Here is a 22,084-nt window from a genome sequence, read left to right on the forward strand (position 1 = left end):
GATCAATTCATATCTCATCTCTTTACCTAGACACTTTTACTCCATTGATTCTCAAAGTCTTTCTGAGACAATTACACTTCCCTTTACTGTATGTGGACCATCTGGCAATATTCTGTTGTGAATAGCTCATTCTCAGCTCATCAGATCAGAGTTTTCTCTCACTTCCTCAGCCTTTTTGCTGACTTTTCTCCCATTTCCATCCAGTGCCCTGCAGGAAGAGCTAACTGAACAGGCAGCCCTAGGCTTTCTGCCGTCAAATGCAGATCTGGTTCTTCAGAACCCACGAGCCTGCAAAGGAAGGGACACCAAAAGGAAAATACAGAAATAAATCAATAATAGATATTTGTCCAATAACTGTCTTGGGGAGTGCACCTCTCATGCCTTAATAATGCAGAATTTGTGTGTCCTGAATGCTCATCTGGGCTTCCTCTGTAGTTAGGATAAAGACATGGGCACCCAGAGGATGAGTAATCCCATTGAAGGGAGAGATATCAGATAAGCGTGAAGAGTCAAACGTCAGTGCCTATCCCTATCAATTAACTACAAAAGGAGCCTACCTAATTAGCTTAAATTAGCCATGTAAAGGTAAGCTGTTTGAAGATAAATGGAATGATTTGCACTGTAAATGTCTAGCTCCTGTATCACATTATTACTGGCCAGTTAACAGGAAGATCTTAGATGCTCAGATAGTTTCTGTAATAGAATGAGGCACATGGACTAAAAAAAAATATATATCAAGAAAGGTTTACAAAAAGATTCAAAAAGCAGACAGGCATGCAGAACTCTTTAAAAACCTCCTTTTGACTAGTTGGCCAAGACAGGAGAGAATGGGGATATTTCTTGGTTCATACTGCTAAGTGCTGAAGTATCAACTAGAGATAGATAAATAGTATTGTATGACCAACACTAGATAAAATTAATTCGGAATTTCTAAAGATAGTGAAAGATAAAACATCTGAAATACACACTGTGGCGTGTAACCTCACATTTAGAATTACCTTAGCACCTGAGGACAGAAACATGGAAAATATTAAGTCAGTTTTCAAAACAGTCTGGAGAGACCTTGGAGAACTATGCCCTGTCAAGTCCAGCCTCTGTACCAGTGAAATTAGTAGAAACTATATTTTAAAAATGTGTGAACATACAGACAACTAACGTGTTGGAGGAGAATCAGCAGGATTTCTGTAAAGGCAAGTCATACCTCAAAACTCCAAATTCTTTGATGTCAGCAATCATGTGAGTAATGGCTATCCAGCTGCTCCTGATGAAAGTTTGACCACTGAAGACCTTTCTGGAAGGTCTCCCACCAATATGTCTTAAAGAAACTAAGCTGCCACAGGATTAGGGGAAAGCTTCCCTTTCATAGATAAGTAATTAATTAAGAGGTAAGAAACAGTGTAAGAGGAAATGGTCAGTTGTCATGGAGGTCACCAACAGAAATTATAAGTACAGCAGATCTATACTTACAAGTAACCTGGCAAAGGAGCAGATAGTGAGCTGCCAGCATTTGCTGATGACACTAAATTATTAACACTGGTAAAGATAGGACCTGCTGTGAAGAACAGCAAAAGGGCTTCACAGGACGCAGTGACATAGTGTCAAAATTGAAGACAGAATTAAATGTAAATAAATTCAAAGTGCAGAGCTTTGTAGACAGTTGTGTGTGACTCCAGTCTTCATGTGTAACCTGATGCAATCTGAGCTCAACATTATTCTGGAAGAAGAATTTGGTCCTGTAACTCTACAGCTGTAAAATAGTCAGTTCAGTGCTCAGCAGAAGTACAAAAAGCACATTGCTTAGAAATTCTTAGAAAAGGACTAGACAAGCAAACAGTGAGCTTCAGTTCACCTGAATTTTGTGTGTAGTTTTGGTATCCCATAATCTGTAAAAGGATATAGTAGAACTCAAAAAGGTTTAGGAAGGGTGGCCAGGATGATTAAAGGCATGAAACAGCTTTAGTGAAAGGAAAGGCTAAATAGACTAAAACTCCTTGACCTAAAGAGGAGGCAGCAGAGATAGAGATCTATTAAATTGTGAGTGCTAGGGAGAAAGAGCACAGTAAATGACTGCTCACTGCTTCTTCTAATACCAAAAATAGAGGTCATCAAGCAAAGCTAACATGTGGCCGTTTCAAAATACAGTGATTCTTCCCATAATGTATAATTAAAATATGAACCTCCTTACCACAGGATGCTGTGGATGATAAAATTGTGTGTGAGTTCAAAGGCAAGGTTCAGAGAAGAGGAATTCACTGAGGAACACCAGCCTGGAAACCACCTCTGGCTCAGCAAATCCCTGAGCCAGAAATTGTTGGAGTCTAGGAGACTCCTTAGGGAAGTATCACCGTGTGCTGGTCCTGTTGTAACATTCTCTCCTAGCTAATGGTACGGGATTAGGCCAGCAGTGCCTTCAGTCTCAGCAAAAGGCTGTCCCTAGATTTTGTGTTCTGGAAATGATGCTGTGCAGAAAAAGCACATCAGGCTCACTAGTTTTCCATTTGCTCCCTCAAAAATGTGCCAAAATTCATACCAAGTTCCAGACAATATCTTATCTGTCTCTTCTGTGGCTCTATTTGCTGCAATGGAGATGTTACATGGGGGAATTTTATGAGCATTACCGCTGCATTATTTTATTATATATAAATAATTTGGCTATTGATAAACACAGATGGAAAAGGTAAATATATTCTAATGGACCCATAACTCAGCAAGTGATTCAACATTTGGCCCTGCACCATGATTCTGTAAGTAGATATTCATCTTTAGGCAGCCAGCTTTAGAAAATATTGAGCTAATATATTTTCTCCGAGAATTCTTAGCACTAAAAAACCACATCTTATCCAACGTCAGGCATGAGGGAGAATTGGCCCTGTACCTCATAGAAAGCCAAGGAGGAAAAGGGCCTGTTCATCTGAACTTTAATACCAAATTTCCATCTGCTGCAGCTCAAAATTGCAGAGATATCACACGGATACAATGGGGATTTATTATAGAGGCAGCAACTCATCCTTAACCACAGCGATGATACTGGGCCTCTGTTATATAGCTGTCTTTAGTGTGTAGACATGCTGATATGTTTGCTCAATAAAATCCAGCTTTCAGGACATACTGTTAAGTTTACATGATCACCAGAGTGAGAGGGATAAAGCTGGAAAAGAAGAAAAGCAGAAGCGAATTAATGCAATAAAGGCTAGGATTTAACAGACAGGGTTGAGTAAAATAAATGTGAAACAACAGGTGTCACTGACTCTTATCAGCATTTTTAATTAACACCTGTTTTTAGCCCAGAGTACTTTGGAAGAGTGTGTTGGAGTGTGTCTGTGTTTAAAGATAAAGATAGGCTGTTGAGAAGTTCCTAAGTAGTGAGAGGTTGGAGGAATGAGGAGGTTTGGGGGTGGGGGAAGCCTCTGTTTGCTGGGTGGGTGTTGGTTGCAGCTCAGAGAAACCTGAAGGAAAGCCATAGTGATAAAATTGCAAGGTAGGGAAATACTGCTATGGCAACAAAATATATTCTCTGGAAGGAAAATGAGTATGAAAAAGGAAATAAGGAGTGTAGGAAACTGAAAGGAAGTACAGATTACTAGAAAAGATAGGATCTAGTTTGAAAAGATATGAATTGCAATCGTTTCTATTTATGTAATAATATTTTATGATAGTAATAAATTTGTTATCCAGACTTTTATGGCACCTGCTCTGGAGAATTTCAGGGCACTTGACAGACATGAAAGAGTTCTCATTCACAGTAGGAAGGGGATGCAATCACACTCCTCAGTGGCCCATCCTACAGGAACAAGAGCCAACGTGAATGACCAGCATCACATGGAAAGTGTGTGACTTAAATGTTCATAGAATCAGGATCTTTAAACAAATGTTTCTTCAGTGTAGGTATGAGGCAGTTCCAGAATGTTACAGTAGTGCTGGTTTATAATTAATTTGAGCAAAGTTCAACAAATAAATGACATATCTTTCTTTATCCCTAGACCCACTGCCTTTTCTAGAATATTTCATACATCTAACTATTTCGTGCTAAGTATGTATTTTAAAGGTTCAAATGATTCCTTATTATTAAACTACTTCGTTCAAAAATTAACTTGGTTCACTTGAAAATCTGTCTCAAAATTCTGTCCTGAGAAGAAGTGTGTAAGGCAGAGTCACCTGAACCATTTCATGCACATTGGTTTCCTAGAGCAGAATATCACCCTAGAAGATAGGAATCACACAGTGAGATTATTAACTTTTTTATGGTTGGTTTGGGAATGACCTCAAGATTCACAGCCAGTTAGAGCCCTCAAGGGCTTTCTCTGGCCAGAGAGTCATACTGTCTGGCTCCCCTTATTAGCTTTCTCTCTCTTCCTATTTTTTTAATTTGGTTTGCTTGTTTGCTTTCTTGCTTCAAATCAGAGGGTACCCTTTGATGTGAAGGGCATTCAGTTCTACGCCCAACAATCTATAAAGTTATGGGTGGGCTTCCATTAGGTCAGAAATAATGTAACTTGAGAGTAAATTTCAAGTGATAGAAATTTTGGGTGCCTTGAGATACTTGTATTTTTGTATTTGTATGCTGTATTTTCTCATGGTTTATTCACTGGCTTTACCTGAGACCTGTTTGTGTATGACCTTTGAAAGGTCCCATGAGGGATTTCTTTTTAAACAAGTCACTCAGGCCACAAATCCAGCATTTCACTTAACATGCCCATATTTAGGGCCCACGGAAAATTACAGGTCGTAAAACCCACACATTAATGCTTTGCTAAATCTGGGCCTGAAGGGATGTATAGATTATACCTGGACGACCTTTGGAGCTCCTGCATCTAAAATACAATTTAGGATACAATTTAGGAGATGATCCCCTTGACTCACACACACACAGAGCCAGTGGCTGTTTCTCCATTAGCCTTCGGTGTGCTCTGCAGCACTTTCTCCTCGTCGGTGTCTTAGAAGGTACCAAGGCTGTGAACCCTCCTCAGAGGTTTGTGTGTCCTGTTCAAAGGAGCTCATCATCTGAAAACATAGTGGCATAATAGCAGGAGGTTGGCAAAATAATACTGCTGGCATCTCAGAGGCATCCCTTGATCCTTCTGCCACTTTTCCACTAACTTTCAGAATTGTTGGGGAATCTCAACCAATTTAACAGAGGGTAGAAGTGTCTCAGAAATAAGCAAATGCCTGCAAGTTTTGTGAAAATCAGCAACCAGTTGGGGTTAAATAGAGTGCAGGAGGTTATCTGTGTCCCAAAAAGCTGCAGTGAAAGCTCAGCAGATAGAAGCTCTGCCAATCAAGACACCAAGCACGGTCCACATGGCCTCTTGTTCAAACCTTTGTTGGGAGGGGGCCGTGGGTGGAAGGACAGTGTTGTCTGGAGCACGTTTTGGCAGGGTACTTTGGGAACAGGAGGAGTTACTGTGCTGAGCCTGTGGAGGAGGAAGCATGGAAGAGGTTCTTTGGAGAGGTCCTGGTCTTCATGCATTCAGTTCTCTACAACCACCTTATTAAAAATAAGGCGTCCTACTGAGCTCATTAGGGCAAAATCATTTCAGGTTTTGGTTGACTTTTGCTTAAAGTGAGTTGTTTTGGTTGTTCATCTGGGTTTTTTTTAAAGAAACGTGAGATCTTAATGTATTTATTCCTCTCCAGGAATTCTTAAGTGCCACTTTTTCAGGATTCAATATAAAATGCAGGATTTAAATCTTTGACTAATACTATACTTCATATATGATGTGTTACACAGCAATCTAAGTCTTCAGAATTTACTGGAATTTTACATTAAAATATCTCATTGGAGGTCTATAGAATTTCAGGGTTGTCATTTTAAGGACCATTACACATAAGAATTTTTCCTGTGAAATATGTAAGTCCTTCTAGCCCTGGTTTTGTAAATGGGCTCTGAAGCTAAAATCAGCTACGTGCCTAAATCAGTGGTGTTGTGTTCAACAGTTGGTGAAAAACTAATCTGTCCCCATTTAAATCAACCACTTAGCAACCTAGCCACACACTTTTTAGGTTCTTTAACTTAATAATTTCTAATTATTTTGGCTCAGAATTCCAGCAGAACGGGTTAAGAGTCATTTTGCAGATGTTATTCTTTATTTGAATATTGTCTAATTTAAAAGGAAAATATTTCAGATAATAACAACATATTTTGAGGGGGAAAAAAAGCATGAAAATCATTTCTGTTCCAAAAACTACTGATATGAGAATTTATGAGGAAACAGCTCCTTTTATGAATAATTATTATTATTGTGTTTAAGAAATGGGCAAGATGCCTAGAAATTGAATGAAAGAATGAACTATTAAATTGAAATATTAAATGAAATAACTGAATTAAAAGTGATCATGTAAACCCAGCAGTAAATGTTGGGAGCTGTAGCTGATTGAACATATTTTCATCATCTGTTTTGTATGCTTAAATACAATTGCTTGATGTAAGTAAACACTTGATTGATATTCTGAATACTTTAAAATCTGCATATGCATCATGGAATACTGAACAATTAAAACTTAATTTCAGTGTAGTTTGATTACATGTAAATTATTTCAATATTCATTTTTTTCCTGTTCTGTTTGCTCAGTGCATATTTAATATCCACGTTTTGAATGCATATCACTCTTGATTGGACTGTGAGATGAGGAGGACTCTGAAATTTCTTCCATTAAAAAGGATTGCCTTATAAATATTATTTGTGCCACAGCTCTTCCCCTGCAGATTATTCTCTAAATGTTGTGTACTCTTATTGAAGACAAGGAAAAAAACTGCTGCAGCCCTCCTTTATCAGCCCAGCACAAGGAATATGCTTACATGGTCGATGAGCATGTCTAAGAAGGCTTGTTGGTTGTAACTAGTCCCTAAAGAAATGTTTCCACCTTTTCTGCACTATATTGCTTGCCTGCATGAGCTCCCTCTCCCTTCCCTTCCTCCTCCCTCCACATGATTTTTATTTTATTTCCTTGGTTCTTGGAGGTCTTATGAGACACTATAATGTTATGGCTAAATATTGCAAGGGTTTTCAAGTTGACCATTTTCAGTGTGAAAAATGTATCTCTGTCTTTAAGTGGCCACATTCAATTTAGGAGCTGTGGAACACAGATGAAAAAATTTAGCCTTTTTATATATTTGTAGAACATTTTCTAAAAACCAAAGATACTTCTTTTCCTTTCGCTGGAGGCTGCAATCCATACACATTTTTTTGATCAACAGTATTTCAAATTACTTTATTTCTGAGCATCCAAGAGAGGGAAATCCCAGGCATTTGATTCTCTTACTATTTATGGCAGTGAACAGAATAGCCTTCCTGAAGTTACAGATAGCATTATATTTTTTAATAAATTATTTCCTGGCATCTTTTTAGTTAAGTCATATTCCCAAGGTGCAGGCAGGCAGCAGGTTTGTCACTTCACCATGGAAGTGACAGTCAATATGGATTCCTCTCTGCCTTGACTATTTTTGACCTACATGCCTGTTGTTATATTATTCACATTTCCCCTTGACTTCCTTGCCCATACAGAAATTTTTTTATGCTTTTTTAGAATACATACAGAAGTGCATATAATAACAGTATTCTTTTGTTATATGAGAATTTGAAGTTGATGTTGTATCTACTAAATGGCTTGCAGGGAAATGTTTTCCTGTGTGCCCTGCATGGTTAATTGCAGTTTCAGAGTTCTCATCTGTCATATTTCTGTTGCTTGTCATTTTGACCAAACAAGAGGCTGAACTTCATGGTTTGCAAGGTGGATTTCCTTATCTCTCTTTTTCAAGAGTTAAGTCTTGATTGCTGGAATTACTGTGAACCAAGCAACAAGGGGGAAGGTGGAGGAAGGGGTGGGAGGACTCTGCTCAGCCCCAGGGCCCTGGAAATTCCATTTTGGAGAGCAAAACTGCTGACTGTAGCACAAGAACCAAAAGGGAAACATTTTACTTGGGGGATATTTTGTTTGTTTGAGGAGCTGATAAACTGTTGGGTGTGCTAACAACAGTAAGAGGTCTTCCTAGGATAAAACATGCTTATAAAACAGATTATTGTTACCTTGAGGTTGGTCTCATGCTATATAGATCTCTCTCTAATGGTTTCTGTACGTTAAAAGCACCAAAACTTTCATAGCAAAGAGTTTCAGAATAACAGTTATCTTCTAGTAAAGTTAGGTTAAAAAATGCTGGATATTCCTGACTGATTTAATACTGTTGGCCTAAGTAAAGCAAACTTGTCACTCTTCTTTGTAACATCTGCCCTCCTTTAAAGCAATTCAATTTCTATAAATTATGAAGTAACTGTGATTGTTATTTGCAACACTCTTGGTTTGTGAAGAGCATATCTTAGTCGTTTTTTACCTTTTTTTTCCCTTTAATACAGATCTGAAAATAATGGGTTAACGTCACACTTCTATGAATAGGGGCCACAATGAGACTGAAGTATGTTGATTAAAGGAAGAATAGTTCAAATCTTTGTGAAACTGCAAAGAAATTACAGCTTAAGGCCATGATTCCGTTCTGCAAGTCAATCAAATGAGAAAGTTATATTTTTTGGTTGCAGGCATTTTTTCCTTGGCTACAGCAAACGTCATTCAAATAGTCTATATAGTGATAACTTTGGAAATGCAAAATAATGATACAGACATTCTTTTTAGCCAGTCACATAGCTGGTTTCTGTTCAGTTTCAAATTTCCTCTCTAAGTGCTAAGAATGTGTATTTAATCCATAATGGAAAAGAAAAATATGCCCAGGAAAATATATAAACAGGCTAGCTGTTCAAGATACACATATTTTAACATGCACCTATTTTTCTTAATTAAAGCAGAGCTTCAAAAGCATCCTTGCAAAACAATGTATTTTGAAGGAAAACCCATCACAGGAATCACACTGAAAAGATTCAGGTACACAGACAGGCATGAAAAAGTGGGGGTGCACTGCCTGTTCCCTGGTGATCAAGAGGTTAACTTTATCTCTTCCCCTCGCTTAAACTGGTTCTGTGAGGAGGGCTGCAAATTAGTCCTTGGAAGGCACAGCAGGGAGATTAGCTTTAGGGAGGGAAGGGCTCCCCGCTCCACCTCTTAGGAACCTCACCTGGAGAGTGCATTTCCTTTTCTGCTTAAGCTAACAGATTATGCCTGCTTGTCACGAATGTTATTCCTTGAGGAGAAGTCCCCTCTGGTTCTATCTTGCAATCTGATGAATCATTCCAAGTGTGTGGTAGGAGGGAGTAAAGCGATAAGGCTGGAACAGGAGGGAGCCAGGAAACCGCTGAGGCTTCGGCGGGGAACGGGAATCCCGGTGTGGTGCATCCTGTGGGATTATTTACCCAGCCAGGAGAAGGAGGATTCCCATCTTTCCTCTTGCTCACACCTGAGGAGGAGCTGCAGCACTGCCCACTGTCCCCCATGACAACTCCAAGGTACAGAGCTGTACAAATCCTGGCACCTGTGCTGTCCTATGGATGCTGAAAACCTCATCAGAGAGAGAAATCAGGCAGCAGCAGAGTTTGGGAGAAACTGAGGCACACAACTTTCTCACACTGGCCTGGGAGATTGTGAGAAGGAATCAAAAACAATCCTTGGAAGATGAAAGATGGTTAGCATATGGTATTTTTTCTAACTTGTTATTTACTTGGAGAAAAGAGTCAAGGGGTGTTGTTCTGAGTATCCAATTATTTCTCTTGCTCAAATTTGTCTATATAAAGAGCAGTGTAAAAGAAAGTCTGGCTCTCTGCCTTCTGAGAGTAGAGATTCCCTGTCATTACGTTTCTGCCATCCCTAATTCTATGACGACACTGTCTGATATGTTTTTAGACTTTGACAAGCACAGCCCACACCTTTCTAACCCAGAGAAATCACACTGCTGTTTTTTTCCCACTGGGGCAAAGAAGTCATCTCCTTCCAAACCTCAAGTGTCTGCAACTGATCCATTGTTGAAATTGTTAAACTGTTGGCAAGCGGGAAAATGTAGTCACCTCATAATGGGGCCAATACAAAATGGTTCTATATGGAATCAATCTTTTACCTCCCAACTGAAATAAAATTAAGTTATTTTCATTTCTAAAAATGATCACCAAATCTATTTTCCTAGCTAATTTTAAATAGTTAAAAATGTGCAATAGATGAAAATGTCTATCTGTGAGAGATAGAATCACTCTCTCATAATACATTGTCACATAATGGTTATCCATGCCTGGTAGAAGAGAGACATCAGCCCAGTGCAGAATTTTCCACTGGGATTAGCATTTGAGGTATAAATCCTCAGAAAGCTTCAGATGGAGGAGGCTCGTGTCCTCCTGCACCCGTGGAATTCCCAAGGATTGCACACAGGAGGAGATACTCGCCCCTGCCCAGTCCCTCCATCCCATTTGGGTATTTGCTGTAACCCCCAGGAGATGATGTGTGGTGTCTGGGCAGGACAAAGGGGTCAGTTTGTCACCACAAATGGAAGGAGCTGTTGTTCAGCAGGGTCTCAGCCCATCAAAGGAATGGTCCTTAAAGGTGAAATTCTGTTGGAACCCTGGAAACTTGGATCTGGGGATTTTACTATTAGTAATACATGTGAGTCAAGATGGAGGGCTTTGGGCATTGTCTGAGTCCTTCTTCTTGTCCTTCTTCTTGTCCTTCTTCTTCCTTTGTCTTCCTTCTTCTTCATGGGTTTGGTGGTTTTCTGTAACTGGTTTGTATCACAAAGTTCCACATTCACGCAGCCCCCTTCCTGCTCTGCTGCATCTCTGGGTGATGCTGAGGTGGTGCCTTCTAGAGCACATCTAGGGGTAATATTTGCTTGTGATTTTGCACTTTTCTCCCTTATTTTACATCACAGATGCAATCTTTTTCACTGTAGGATCTCAGAAAACTCTCAGGAGTCTGTGGTACAACTGGGCTAAGGTAGTTATGAGACAAAACAGTATCCACTCCTACCTCTTTTAGTCCCTGAGGATTCATGACTCCACTGGATTAGCCTCTTCAGAGAGCTGGATCAAGGGATCTGCAAGGACAAAACTCAGTCCACACTTCTACAGGGGCCTCTGCAGTAATGTGAAATTTTGGATTGGTATTTTCTGTAGAGGATTTTGAGGTTCCTACCAGCATTGCTGGGGATACTGTTTATCTGTGTTGTGGTTGCTGTCTTTGTAAAGGATGATTTGTTAGGATCTTCAGCTCCCTTCAGCTTTAATCAGATCTGATGGGACTCAACACTGAACCCCTTGGTGCAGGTTTTAAATAATAAAGAAGGTTTAGGGTAGTCACTGTCCTGCCTCGCAGTTCTGCAGTCTGAGGATGAGCCTATCAAGTTTCCCCAATAAAGCTTTGGCATCACTTTTGGTGACATTGAAGGACTTTGTGCATGAGCAAAATTTGATGCAGCTCTTAAATGAACCTCAGCAAGCGACATGTTTCCTTTTCCTTTCAGGTATCAGAGGTTTGAAAAAGCGTTTCTGCTTGCTGTTGACATCGGTGCTCGGGACCTGTTCATGGTGAGTTGTTTCTGGAGACAGAGGCTGTTGGAGGACATTGTTTGCCAGCTTTTGCACACAATAAAACAGTTCCAGGTCTCATTTACAGTCTTGGACACATACTGAGGACAGAACTGTTCTACCTTTGCCATCATGAAACTCATCAGTAGGAACTGAGTGTCTTCAGAGTCACTGACATTTTCCCCAGCATGGCCTACAGGCAATTCTTAATTTTCAAGGAATTATTGCACATGTTTTTAAACTTTCCCTTTCTTCACCTGTCCTGATGTGAGTGAATGTCATCTTTCACTCTAATAAGCTTATACATTTCTAATCTGCTCCTTTAAGTCCAACTGCTGAGTCCTGGACACAAGAGCTGTCCGTGTCCTGGGGATCCTGAATGCTCTTAGTTTGTCTCTTGGGGGTTTTGTGAAAAGTGACAAATTATGAACGCTTCTGCTGGTACTTTTAAAACAACAAAGCTCAGCAGCATCAACACAAGGGTTTTAACATTTCATGCACTCTCTGCCCCCTCCCATTTAATTAGCTACAAAAGTAAAATTAACCAGCTCTTAAAAGGTCCTCTGTGTGAGCACTGCAGGAGGTTCTTGTTTTATAAGATCTTGCACCACAATGTCACAGTGAGGTCAGATGGACAAAGCCAGTCGTGCTCTCCTAGTCTCTCAGCATGTTGCTGCTCCACAGCTGATTTCATTGTTTTCAAAGAAACAATAGGAAAGGGCTTGTTGAAAAAAAGGCCCTTTGAACGATTCGTTTGCTTGACTCTTTTGCATAATGAAGACATTCTGTTGTTTAAATTAAGCTTTGACACTAGATGTTAATATCATTTATCCCATTAAGTCACTTGCCCTGCTAGTTTGATCTTGATATTTAAATTGTATGTTAAATTACACAATTAAATCCTGCTTTTAGGGGTTATGAAAATTCCCTTCTAATTATATAAAAAGTTGTGTGAACCTTTTGATGTTTTTTTCACGGCTCTAATCATCTGGCTTGTTCCATCTAATTAGAAAGATGTGAATACTGCGATAAACTTTCCTAAGTATGCATCAAAAGAATGTGATGGAAATGTCAGACTTTTAGGAAATTCATTACATGTTCTGTGTTTACTCCCCTCGATTTTTCTGTCTTTTTAGATCATCTCTTTCCTTTTCTCTCTTTACTGAATGTAACCTCTTCCATACAAATTTTATGCCTAATCATGCTAGGCACTGCTGCAGCCACATACCAGATTCAGGCTATGGTATATCTCGAGCAGATTAAAGCTTTTTGTCAAGGGCTCTCCCAGTGTACAGATAATAAATACTCCCTAATTTTAGCCATTCTGACAGCAAAAAATGTGCCAGCATTTGCCATCAAAGGCCCTGTCTCGTATGACTGAGAGCATTTCCTTCGTGATCCTTTTCCTTCCCTCTGCTGACAGCAGGATTGAGGGAGCACCTCTGTGCCAGGGTGGGCACACCAGCGTTGGGGGTGTTGAGATGGGTGCACAGGTGCTGGCAAGAGGGAGGGACTGTCAGTACCTGGCTCCACAAGTGATGGATAACACATTCTACTCTCACCAAAAAGTCTCTCCAGCTCTCTTCGGGAGGAGTTTCAATGTTCACAAAGCAATTAACTCCATCCTTTCCTACTCTTTGCTCTTCCTTTCCTCCCTCAACACCTCCTCTTCATTTCCCATCCTACCAGTGCCCTTAAACACGTGGATTTCCGAGGAGTTCCTCTTGGATTATGCAATTTGTGAGATCAAAACCAGTTCTTTAATGTCCTCCTTCTGCTTGCATTACCTTTGAAATTCCTCATAGTTACCCCTAAATTATGCTACAAGCAGCACACATCCCTGCCTCCTCTGGGTAAATGTCCTTTTGCTAATTCATCACCTAAGTCAGTCACTAATGAACAAACTTTACAATAAGCTAACAGCGGTGCTGCTGCAAGTCCACTAAGTACAGGACTCAAGAAGTTTAAACATGCATAGGTCATTAAGAGTATTTAATTCTGCCATGGTAATTTCTAGGGAATTTGGCTTCATTGTGCTTAATACTGTGTGAAAATTAGATAACCTGTTCCCTGAAACCTTACAGTCCTTACAGGTATTAGTATAACAATGCTACTTCTAAGCTAGGCTTGTGCATTCCTCACTTCTGCTTAATACTGAATGATTCCTGTATATTGTTTATATAGGGCAAAATGCAATTACTAATATACAATTTGCTTTTGCATATATTTAGAGCAATTTTACCCATTTTTAAAACCTCAGATAGCTCTAGGAGTTGCATCACCTTATTGCCAATTAATTTAATGGGATTTCATGAAGAAATAGTAGTCTAAATAAAGATACATGATGACATAAGCAAAAGGAGAAAGAAAAAAGATGTTTTTTAAAGGGGAGCAGAGAAGGAACCAAAAGGAATGGCTAGGGAGGAATAGATACAACAGAGGTTGAGGAGGATGTAAACATTTAGTACCCATCATCTGAGACTTATAAGAAAATGTTCTATATCTTAGAGAATTTACCCCCAGCACCAATTTCACCAAACAGAGCTCTACAGCATTCCCATTATCTGTTTGGAGACTGCAGAGATGTTTGAGAGAATGCTGAGGGTTAATTTCTTTCAAAGAAACAAAAAAGAGGGGGGAAAAAAGGCTTAAAGCTGAAGCTGTGGCGTCACCAGATGATGCCATAGCAAGACACACCCTGTTGTGTCCCTTCCTGAGCTTTACCCTCACGTCACATCCAAGTCCATCAATTAATATCATCTCCTACAAAGTTCAATTTAAAAAAATAAAGCTGAAAAGGACATAATGTCAGGAATAACAGCTCCATTTATTGGACGGTGACTGATCCAGTCTGTGACAGAAAAGATCAAGCAGTGCAAAGGTTGTTAGTGAAATGCTTTTATAGTGAATTCCAGCTCTCAGCTGCTGGGAATTCAAAAGGCCATCCTGTGTTCCAAAGGTGGCAAAAAACACAAGGAAAAGACACTTTAATAAAACTGTCAGATCTTGGGTGATACACTGATGAGGAAAGTGCATGCTTCGAAGAAATGTTGGAGTGCTGCCCAGAAATATCCTCTAGACAAATGCACGTCGTGTTTCAAATGACTTCTGCTCACCAGCGGCCAGCTCCGTGAGTCACAAAGGTGAGGGGGACAGGGAAGAAGTCCAAAAAGTAAGCAAACTCTTAAATGATAACACAGAGCCCTTTTGGCAGGCTCCTGACAAGCAGCTGGAAATTTTTATTGTCCCCATTGTGTTTGAGAGAGATATGATCTTTGGACTTAAAAATTCTGAGGTAATTGTGTGAAAAAAAATCCGTTATGAATATTCAGATGATTTAATTCTTTTGTGTGTGTCATTCTTTAAAGCACCCTGTAATCTGGTGCTTCTTCTTTCTGTTTTTTAGTTTTCTGATTTAATTCTACTCAGAGAGTTATAAATTCTTAGAAAAGTCCACTTTTGCTGGGTTGTTTGAATGAGAAACACCTAAATTTGATCTGAAATGGTCTAATTAGGAGATTTCACATCGGTAATCTTTTCTTTCTAAGGCTGGTTTAGAGATGAGGCAAAGGCTATTTTTTTAATTGTTCTTCATGACCAGCAACTTGAGGAACAGCAAAGAGACAGCAGTAGGTTGCTTACCAACCTACTGCTAAACTTTATTTCTTACAAGGCCCCCATTAATTAATGATGGATATGTAACACCTTTACATTTTTTTTACTCAAACCAGAAAATGGGCAAATCCAAGACCTGAAATAACAGCTGCTTTGATACACAGAGTGCACAATCTTTTCACTGACAAAACTTCAGCATTTGCTGCAGTTGCTTCCACCCTGTCTTACTATTTAAAATTGCATGGGGGTATGCAATACTTCTCATAGTTTAAGCTACAGAAAGACAATCATTAAACATTGTCAGAATGTATTTTAAAGAAGTCTACCTGTATATCCAAATCTCTGTAAGTTCAGACTTGTCCAAGAGCCCTTGGGTTTTCTATTGTTGTCTAAATAAGGCGACAGTATCTGCTGTTTAATCTTCATAGAAGTCATTCCTTGCTGCTCAGGCCCTTTTCTCCTGACAACCAAGTCAGACCTACAAAGAGAGGAAATAGAGAGTTCGCCACAAGTTCATAACCCATTACTCTGCTCCAAGACATTTGCACATTTTTTAAGTCACACCTGTGTTTGTGATGAGAAGACACTGCAGACTCTGCAGATCCTGCAAGTCAGTTCCAGGCTTTCCTGCATAATCATCTCAGTTTCTCTAAGATCTTCAGTTTTGTTTTAAAATTGTTGTTGCTGTTGTTGTTGTTGTTAAATGAGGGGTTACTGAAAGCTGCATGTCTTTCTCCTAACACTATTACTCTCACTTTTTTCATCTAAATGTGTCTTTCTGGAGTAAAGTGTCTTTTCCTGTAAGAGTTTTTGTCATGTTGATGGAGTTGGCAGTAAACTCACATCAAGAAGGGTGGTTTCACCTGAAATCTTCCACACTGGGGAGAATATGGTTGCCTTTATGGCATGCAGAGGTCAATATTTCCAGCAAACACTCCTTTTCCCTTCAAATTCCTGCAAGCATATGGCTTGCAGAGCAAAGGAATGACTCAAATATTTGGATGTCAAATGGCATCTTCAACAAAGTAGAGGGGGAAAAAGCTTTGCCAACTGTTCTTGGATTTCCCTCACTTTCTGTGTCATAGTTCGTGCACAGAGCAGTATGTGTCTGTGATGCCAGATGAGAATGGGATTAATTGTCTCTTGATTAACAGTCAAGAATGAATTTTAACTTTAATTAGGACCAAAACCAAGAGCAGTGAGGGTGTAGTTTGTCTGCAGGAACATATTTTCCCACAAAGAGTTCTGTATGTAGCATAGGTGGTTTTCACCTCAAATGTTAATATGCAATAAAAAGCCTTGATTTTTGATAAGAGACAAGGGGGAATGGCTTTGAACTGGCAGAGGGCAGGTTTAGGTTGGATATTTGGAAGAAATTCTTTCCTGTGAGGGTGGTGAGGCCCTGGAACAGAAGTCACCCAGAGAAGGTGTGCCTGCCCCATCCCTGGAAGTGCTTAAGGCCAGGTTGAATGGGCCATGGAGTAACCTGGCCTAGTGGGAGGGCAGGTTGTCCCTGCCCAGGGCAGGGAGTTGGAACAAGTTGGTCTCTAAGGTCTTTTCCAACCCAAGCCATCCTATAATTCCATATAACAATACACCCCTGCTGCAGCCTTCTGATTTTTGACTCTAGATCCAGAGTATTAGCAACTATTTGTGCTAGACCATGTTTTTTGGGAAAGCCCCTTGTTGTTCAGGAGTGACTCAGGAGTCATGCCAACCCTGTGGATGTTAAAACCATTGAGAAGCCACTGTTACTCTTATTACCTCCAATATCAGCTCAGGGAGGACCATCATCCCCACTGTCCTTATCCACAGAGCAGCAAGGGTAACCACCTTCAACAGCGAGCGCGTGAAAACATTCAAACAAAAATTAGTGCCTAAAAGATGGAAACCTTCAAATCATAAAATCTAGTAGAGGTTGGAAAAGGCCTCTAAGACCATTGAGTCCAAGTGTTAACCCATTACTAACAGGTCTACCACTAGAGCCTGTCTCTGAGCAGCACATCTGCATTTAGCATGCTCCAAACCCAGGCTGTCAGCCAGGAGAGGTCCAGTACTTCAGATCTGGTTTACACAGACCTACCTCCTATCAACATTCTTTTAATTCAACAGAAGTTGTGTTAAAAGTAGACAGATTGGTTTCTTTCATGCACTGAGTCGATAGCTTTGCTTTTATCAGTGCATGATTGGTCAGAGTTTTATTCGTTGCTCGTATTCAACAGCACAAGTAAGGAAATATATTTGGGTTGGAGGGAATTAACATGTAGTGGTAGGTTCATCAGTTCCATCTGTGTTTGTGATCTAAATAATAAAAGAGCCTCTTTCTTTCAAAATCCCTTTTGTTGCTCCTTTGAGATTCATTTTAGATTAATCTTTTTTCTTCTTTATTTCCAAAGGACATCCATTACCTTGCTCTAGATAAGGGTGAATTGGCACTAGCTGAAGTGGCAAAGAGAAAGGCTAATGACATTGATGCAGAATCAATAACTACTGGAATTGGTAAGAATAATGGCATTTAAAAAGCCCTTTTGTTTTAATCAATACTTCTCCTGTAGAACATGTTGTTATATTTGTAGAGGGGTTATTGTTTTGATTGCATTGTTTTCTTTGAAAGTGAGACCGAGTTTTAATATGTGATTAAAGAACAGTATTTTTATTTGTAACTAGGGAAGGAGGCTTATAGGAATCACACAGCTTTGCCTTTCAGTACCTGTGTGAGGATAGCCATGAAGCAAAACGATTTATACTTTGTGGCTACATAGAAAAGTTCAGGCTGTACAAACTGAACTGAGTGCAAGAGGTAAGGGACTGAATCTGAAAACTGTTGTTCATATCAACATTAAAGGTCAGGCATGGAAATTTTGCTCACCTCCAAATATTTGCTGGTGCACACCAGAGCCACATGCAGGGTTGATACTTTGGCAGCACTCGGATGGAACATTTACTGATGTGAACACAGCTTCACATCCTGGCTTTAAAGCAGCAAGTTTTGCATGCAGTGGGATTCCTGCCATTCCATAAGGAATAGCGATGCTAAAGTCGCAGTGTGAGACTAACAGCTAAAACATAAATTACTTTTCATGCAGGGGAACTCACAACTCGTTCACTTTCTCCTTGTGTTTCTTCTCAATTGGCATGAAGAGATGGATGCAAGCACATGAGAGCATTCTGATTTCATGCCTTGTAGCATGAACCAAGCAGAAGGTCTCCATGTCCAGGGAGCTGGCCTCCATTGGAGACAAAGGGAAGAAACCCCAGAAAGCCTAAAAATGTTTTTATGAAATTTGAACAGTTCTGTTTCACTTATTCTACTGCATCTTTGAATATTAGAGGAAGTCACTGAGTGTTTGTCCTCATCCCATGCCAAGAAGTACAACAGGGTTAAAACTCAGAAGGTTTTTTTGTGAGTCAGAGTCACAAAACCTTTGAGATTTTGGGTGACATGGGATTCTTTCAGAGCTGCACATCTCCCTGTTTACCCAGAGCACACAAGGGAATGCCATTCCAGTCCCTAGAAATGCAGAGAGACCAAATATGCATTTATGTGGCTATTTCTACAGGTTGTATAAATCCATGACTTTCAGGGCTACTGCAATACAGGAGCACCTCCTTCCCTCTCCAGCAGAGTAGGAATCAAGCAGTGCCTCTCCTGAACTCTTCTCTTCAGAGGCCTTCATTTTCACACTCAAATACTTAAAGCCATTTTTCCACCATAACTGGGCTTTTGGGCAAGCCCTGTCACCAGTAGAGTTTGAAAAAAATGACACCCTCTTTAGGTCATTCCTTAATAGGTGCTTTAAAGTGTGCAGTTACATCTCCCTTGTTTTCTCTTCTCTTACTTCTTAGGTATTTATGTGCTGCACCAAATACAACTGAGATACCCAGGACTTGCATCTGATCTTTATCTGTTCTCTGACACTTAACTCAGAAAATTTAAACTCCAATCTGTGTCTTCTTTTGATTCCTTGCAAACTACCATGATTACTAGATTTCTGAAGCTGGGCTATTTATAAATTTAGTGAGAGCTTTTTGTATCATGCACGTGCAGGGAGAGGGGTAAGGAAAAGAACTGAGGTGATCACAGATGCCTTCCTTGCATATCAAGTGCCATACACGTGTAATAGTTACCCTTCAATTCAGCTATAAATGTGCAGGCACTCAGTCTTCCCTTCCTCCAGACCAGTCCTACAGTTACGTCTGCAATGCCCCATTAGCATAAATTATTAAAGTCATTTTATATGATAAAGACTTCTGCTGAATAATTAACTATCAGGATGATTTAAAATACTTTTCAATGCCCCCAGGGACAAACTGTCACTGAGATTCCTTCTCTAAACAGTAATGAATTTGCATCCAATTCATTTTGTATGAAAATAAACAAGAATCTCCCATGAGTTTGTTTCTCTGCAGATTCGATCTCACCTTAAACACGTGAAATCTCAGCCACAGGTTTTGTTTTGTTACACTTTATTCCAACGTCCCTTCTAATGGTGTTTTTATTTCATAAACTGTTGTTGGCCAAAAAGTTGACATGAGGTGTGAACTTTGTGGGCCAAATGAAAACAAAGGATAAGTGCTTTATATGTAAATTGCTGTATTTTTCTAATATTTTGAAGGCGGGGGGTGGGGGGTGGAAATCATGCCAGAAACAAAAGTTTTAAAATGCAGTTTTAAACAAGCCTGTGTCCCCTGACCTCTTCCCAAACCCAAGTCCCTGCTTTCTGGAGCTTACAGCCACTCAGTTCACCAGTGGTCACTCTTCTCCCCAAACTTCTTGAACACCCACTTCAGGTTTTTACAAGACAGTAACCTAAGCAAAGAGAGGTAGCAAGGTGCAACCAGTGCTGCTGAGCTTGTGCTGGACACCTCTAAAGCTTATTTCTTTAAAAAAATTATATATATATATATATATATGTAAAATGAACCATTGTCATATGTCAACATCTGATGAAATTTCCTGAGCTAGCCCATCCCCAAACCTCAGTTCAGCACTGCTTGAAAATGAGTCAGTGCTTCTGGCTGATTCCCAAATCTTTGAGAGTGCTCCATCTTGCCCCAGATATATTTAATTTGTCAAGATATTTCTGTGTACATGGCTCACTTCAAGTATAATATATTTCAAAGTCAGACTTCCAGGAAAAGTTTCAAGCTCCTAGAAATAATGTAAAGTGACAACATAATTTCATCTAAAATTTATGGATGTCATCCAGGGTTCTATACGGGTAGATTCCTCACATATATTATACCAATATTTATGTAAAGATAAAACTAAAAATAGGTTGATTCTTTTAAGATTTTCTGAATTTTGGCTCTTCTCAGTTCATCATCACATGATTGCAGTTTGCTGGACACTGTTTTGAAGAAACCACCTTCAAAGCTAAGGATGTCTGTGGGCATCTGGTAAAAACACCTGTAGAGCTCCAGAGCACAGTAGTTTGGTGAGAATATTGCTGAGCAAGATGAAGTGTCAGGTGAACCGTGGTTTTGGCAGAATCACGTATTTTGCTCATCTGATAGAAATCTTCTGAGGATAAGTATTCCCAGAAGGTTTTATGTTTGACAGCCTGTGAAAAAGCATCTTGGGGGATGAGAAGATTGAAGTAATGGTACTGTACATCTCAGAAATGGCATTAGCTATCTCCTCTTTCCCCACTCTTATTTGATCAGCAGACCACTGGCTGTGGATCCTGTGGTTTCTCCTTCCAAAGATTTTCTGTCAAATTATTTCTACAGTAGATCCACAAGTTTCTTAATGAGGTCAGGGAGTTCTCATTTAGCCGTGCCTAAAATGTATGCTGTGCACCTCATTTCACTTGATTAAAAGGGAGAATAAATAATTTATTCAATATTGGCATATGTGTAGGACACTAATAAATTCTGTTTATGAAGTGTAACCTGGCATATCCTCTCCTGGAACGGTTTTGTCTGTGGTGGGAGAGGGAGCCTGCTTGGTGCTGTAAGGTGTGGGTTGCTCATGTAAAACCTGAGTTGCAAAGAACTGACATGGCAGAGCCTGTTAAGAAATGCCATAGCTAATAATGATCATGGAGGTGAAGAGCTCAGCCCTTCAGACATGGTTGCTCAATGAATATCCAACAAAGAGCATCTGTAGGCAGTGTCAGAAAGTTTCCCAAGGCCAACTTCCAGCAAATTACATTAGGGCCTAGCAAGGTGATTTTAGCCTTCAAACCAACAGCTTTCACCCAAAAGGGATTCGTGTTGTGACAAGACAGATTACCTGCTGCATGGTTGAAAGGCAAATTGGGAAACCTCATATTTCTACTTAGAATTTCAGAATATTAGTAACTAATGTTGAGGCAACATTTCTAACAGAGGTATCTTAACAAAAACACTGATGTTCAGATAATTGCATTGTTCTGAAATGCTAGATGGGACTGACTAACATTTTGGTGGTTCACTAATGTCTCATGATAGTGCTTGAGGTTTTTCCATTTAAAATAGAATTTTAAAATATTTCTGGAAGCATTCCATACTGCTTGCAAGATAGGGAATCTTATCAGTTCTCACAGAGACTGAAGTCTGATTTCCCACAGTGTTTGTAAAATGGCATTTAAAATGTAGGGACCCCAAATGTTTCATCTTACTGGCAAGGAACATCACCAGTTTGAACCCTAAGTGGAGAATTAATTAATTTTATCTTAGTTCTGTGATAGTGTTTTATATTGAACAGCTTACATGTTCTTTGTGATAATTAATAATGACACATCCTACAGTGTTTTGTCTGAGATACCAGTCTGGTCTTGCATTACAGTCTGCTACCTCCAAGTCACTTATCATTTACTCTGATCTCCCCCTCTTCCTGACAGTCCTGGTGAGCCTGCTTGCGTTTCAAGACCATGTTTAGAGTTGTCCCCCTGTGCTTGTAACCTTCTCTGGCCTTGCATTAACCCAGCTGGCAACATTTCCTTCTCCTCTGATCCATAATGACTCCTTTCATCTCCCAAGCTGTATTCTTCCTCACCCTCACACACCCTCTCTGACACTGATGGCAAAGCCTTCTT

At 39.8% G+C, this 22,084-nt stretch overlaps 1 protein-coding gene across 13 annotated transcripts in view; it reads left to right on the forward strand.

Moving 5' to 3' along the window:
• The window catches only part of WDPCP (WD repeat containing planar cell polarity effector), a 149,999-nt gene that overhangs the window by 92,775 nt on the left and 35,140 nt on the right, over window positions 1–22,084 (forward strand). For all 13 annotated transcript variants that reach the window (XM_063391596.1, XM_063391594.1, XM_063391595.1 and 10 more), the window contains 2 exons: window positions 11,384–11,447; window positions 17,459–17,561. In XM_063391596.1, the coding sequence (XP_063247666.1) occupies window positions 11,384–11,447; window positions 17,459–17,561 (167 nt within the window). The remainder of the gene's footprint in view (window positions 1–11,383; window positions 11,448–17,458; window positions 17,562–22,084) is intronic.

The sequence above is a fragment of the Prinia subflava genome, chromosome 2 (assembly GCF_021018805.1).
Source record: "Prinia subflava isolate CZ2003 ecotype Zambia chromosome 2, Cam_Psub_1.2, whole genome shotgun sequence".
In the NCBI taxonomy this organism is placed as follows: Eukaryota; Metazoa; Chordata; class Aves; order Passeriformes; family Cisticolidae; genus Prinia; species Prinia subflava.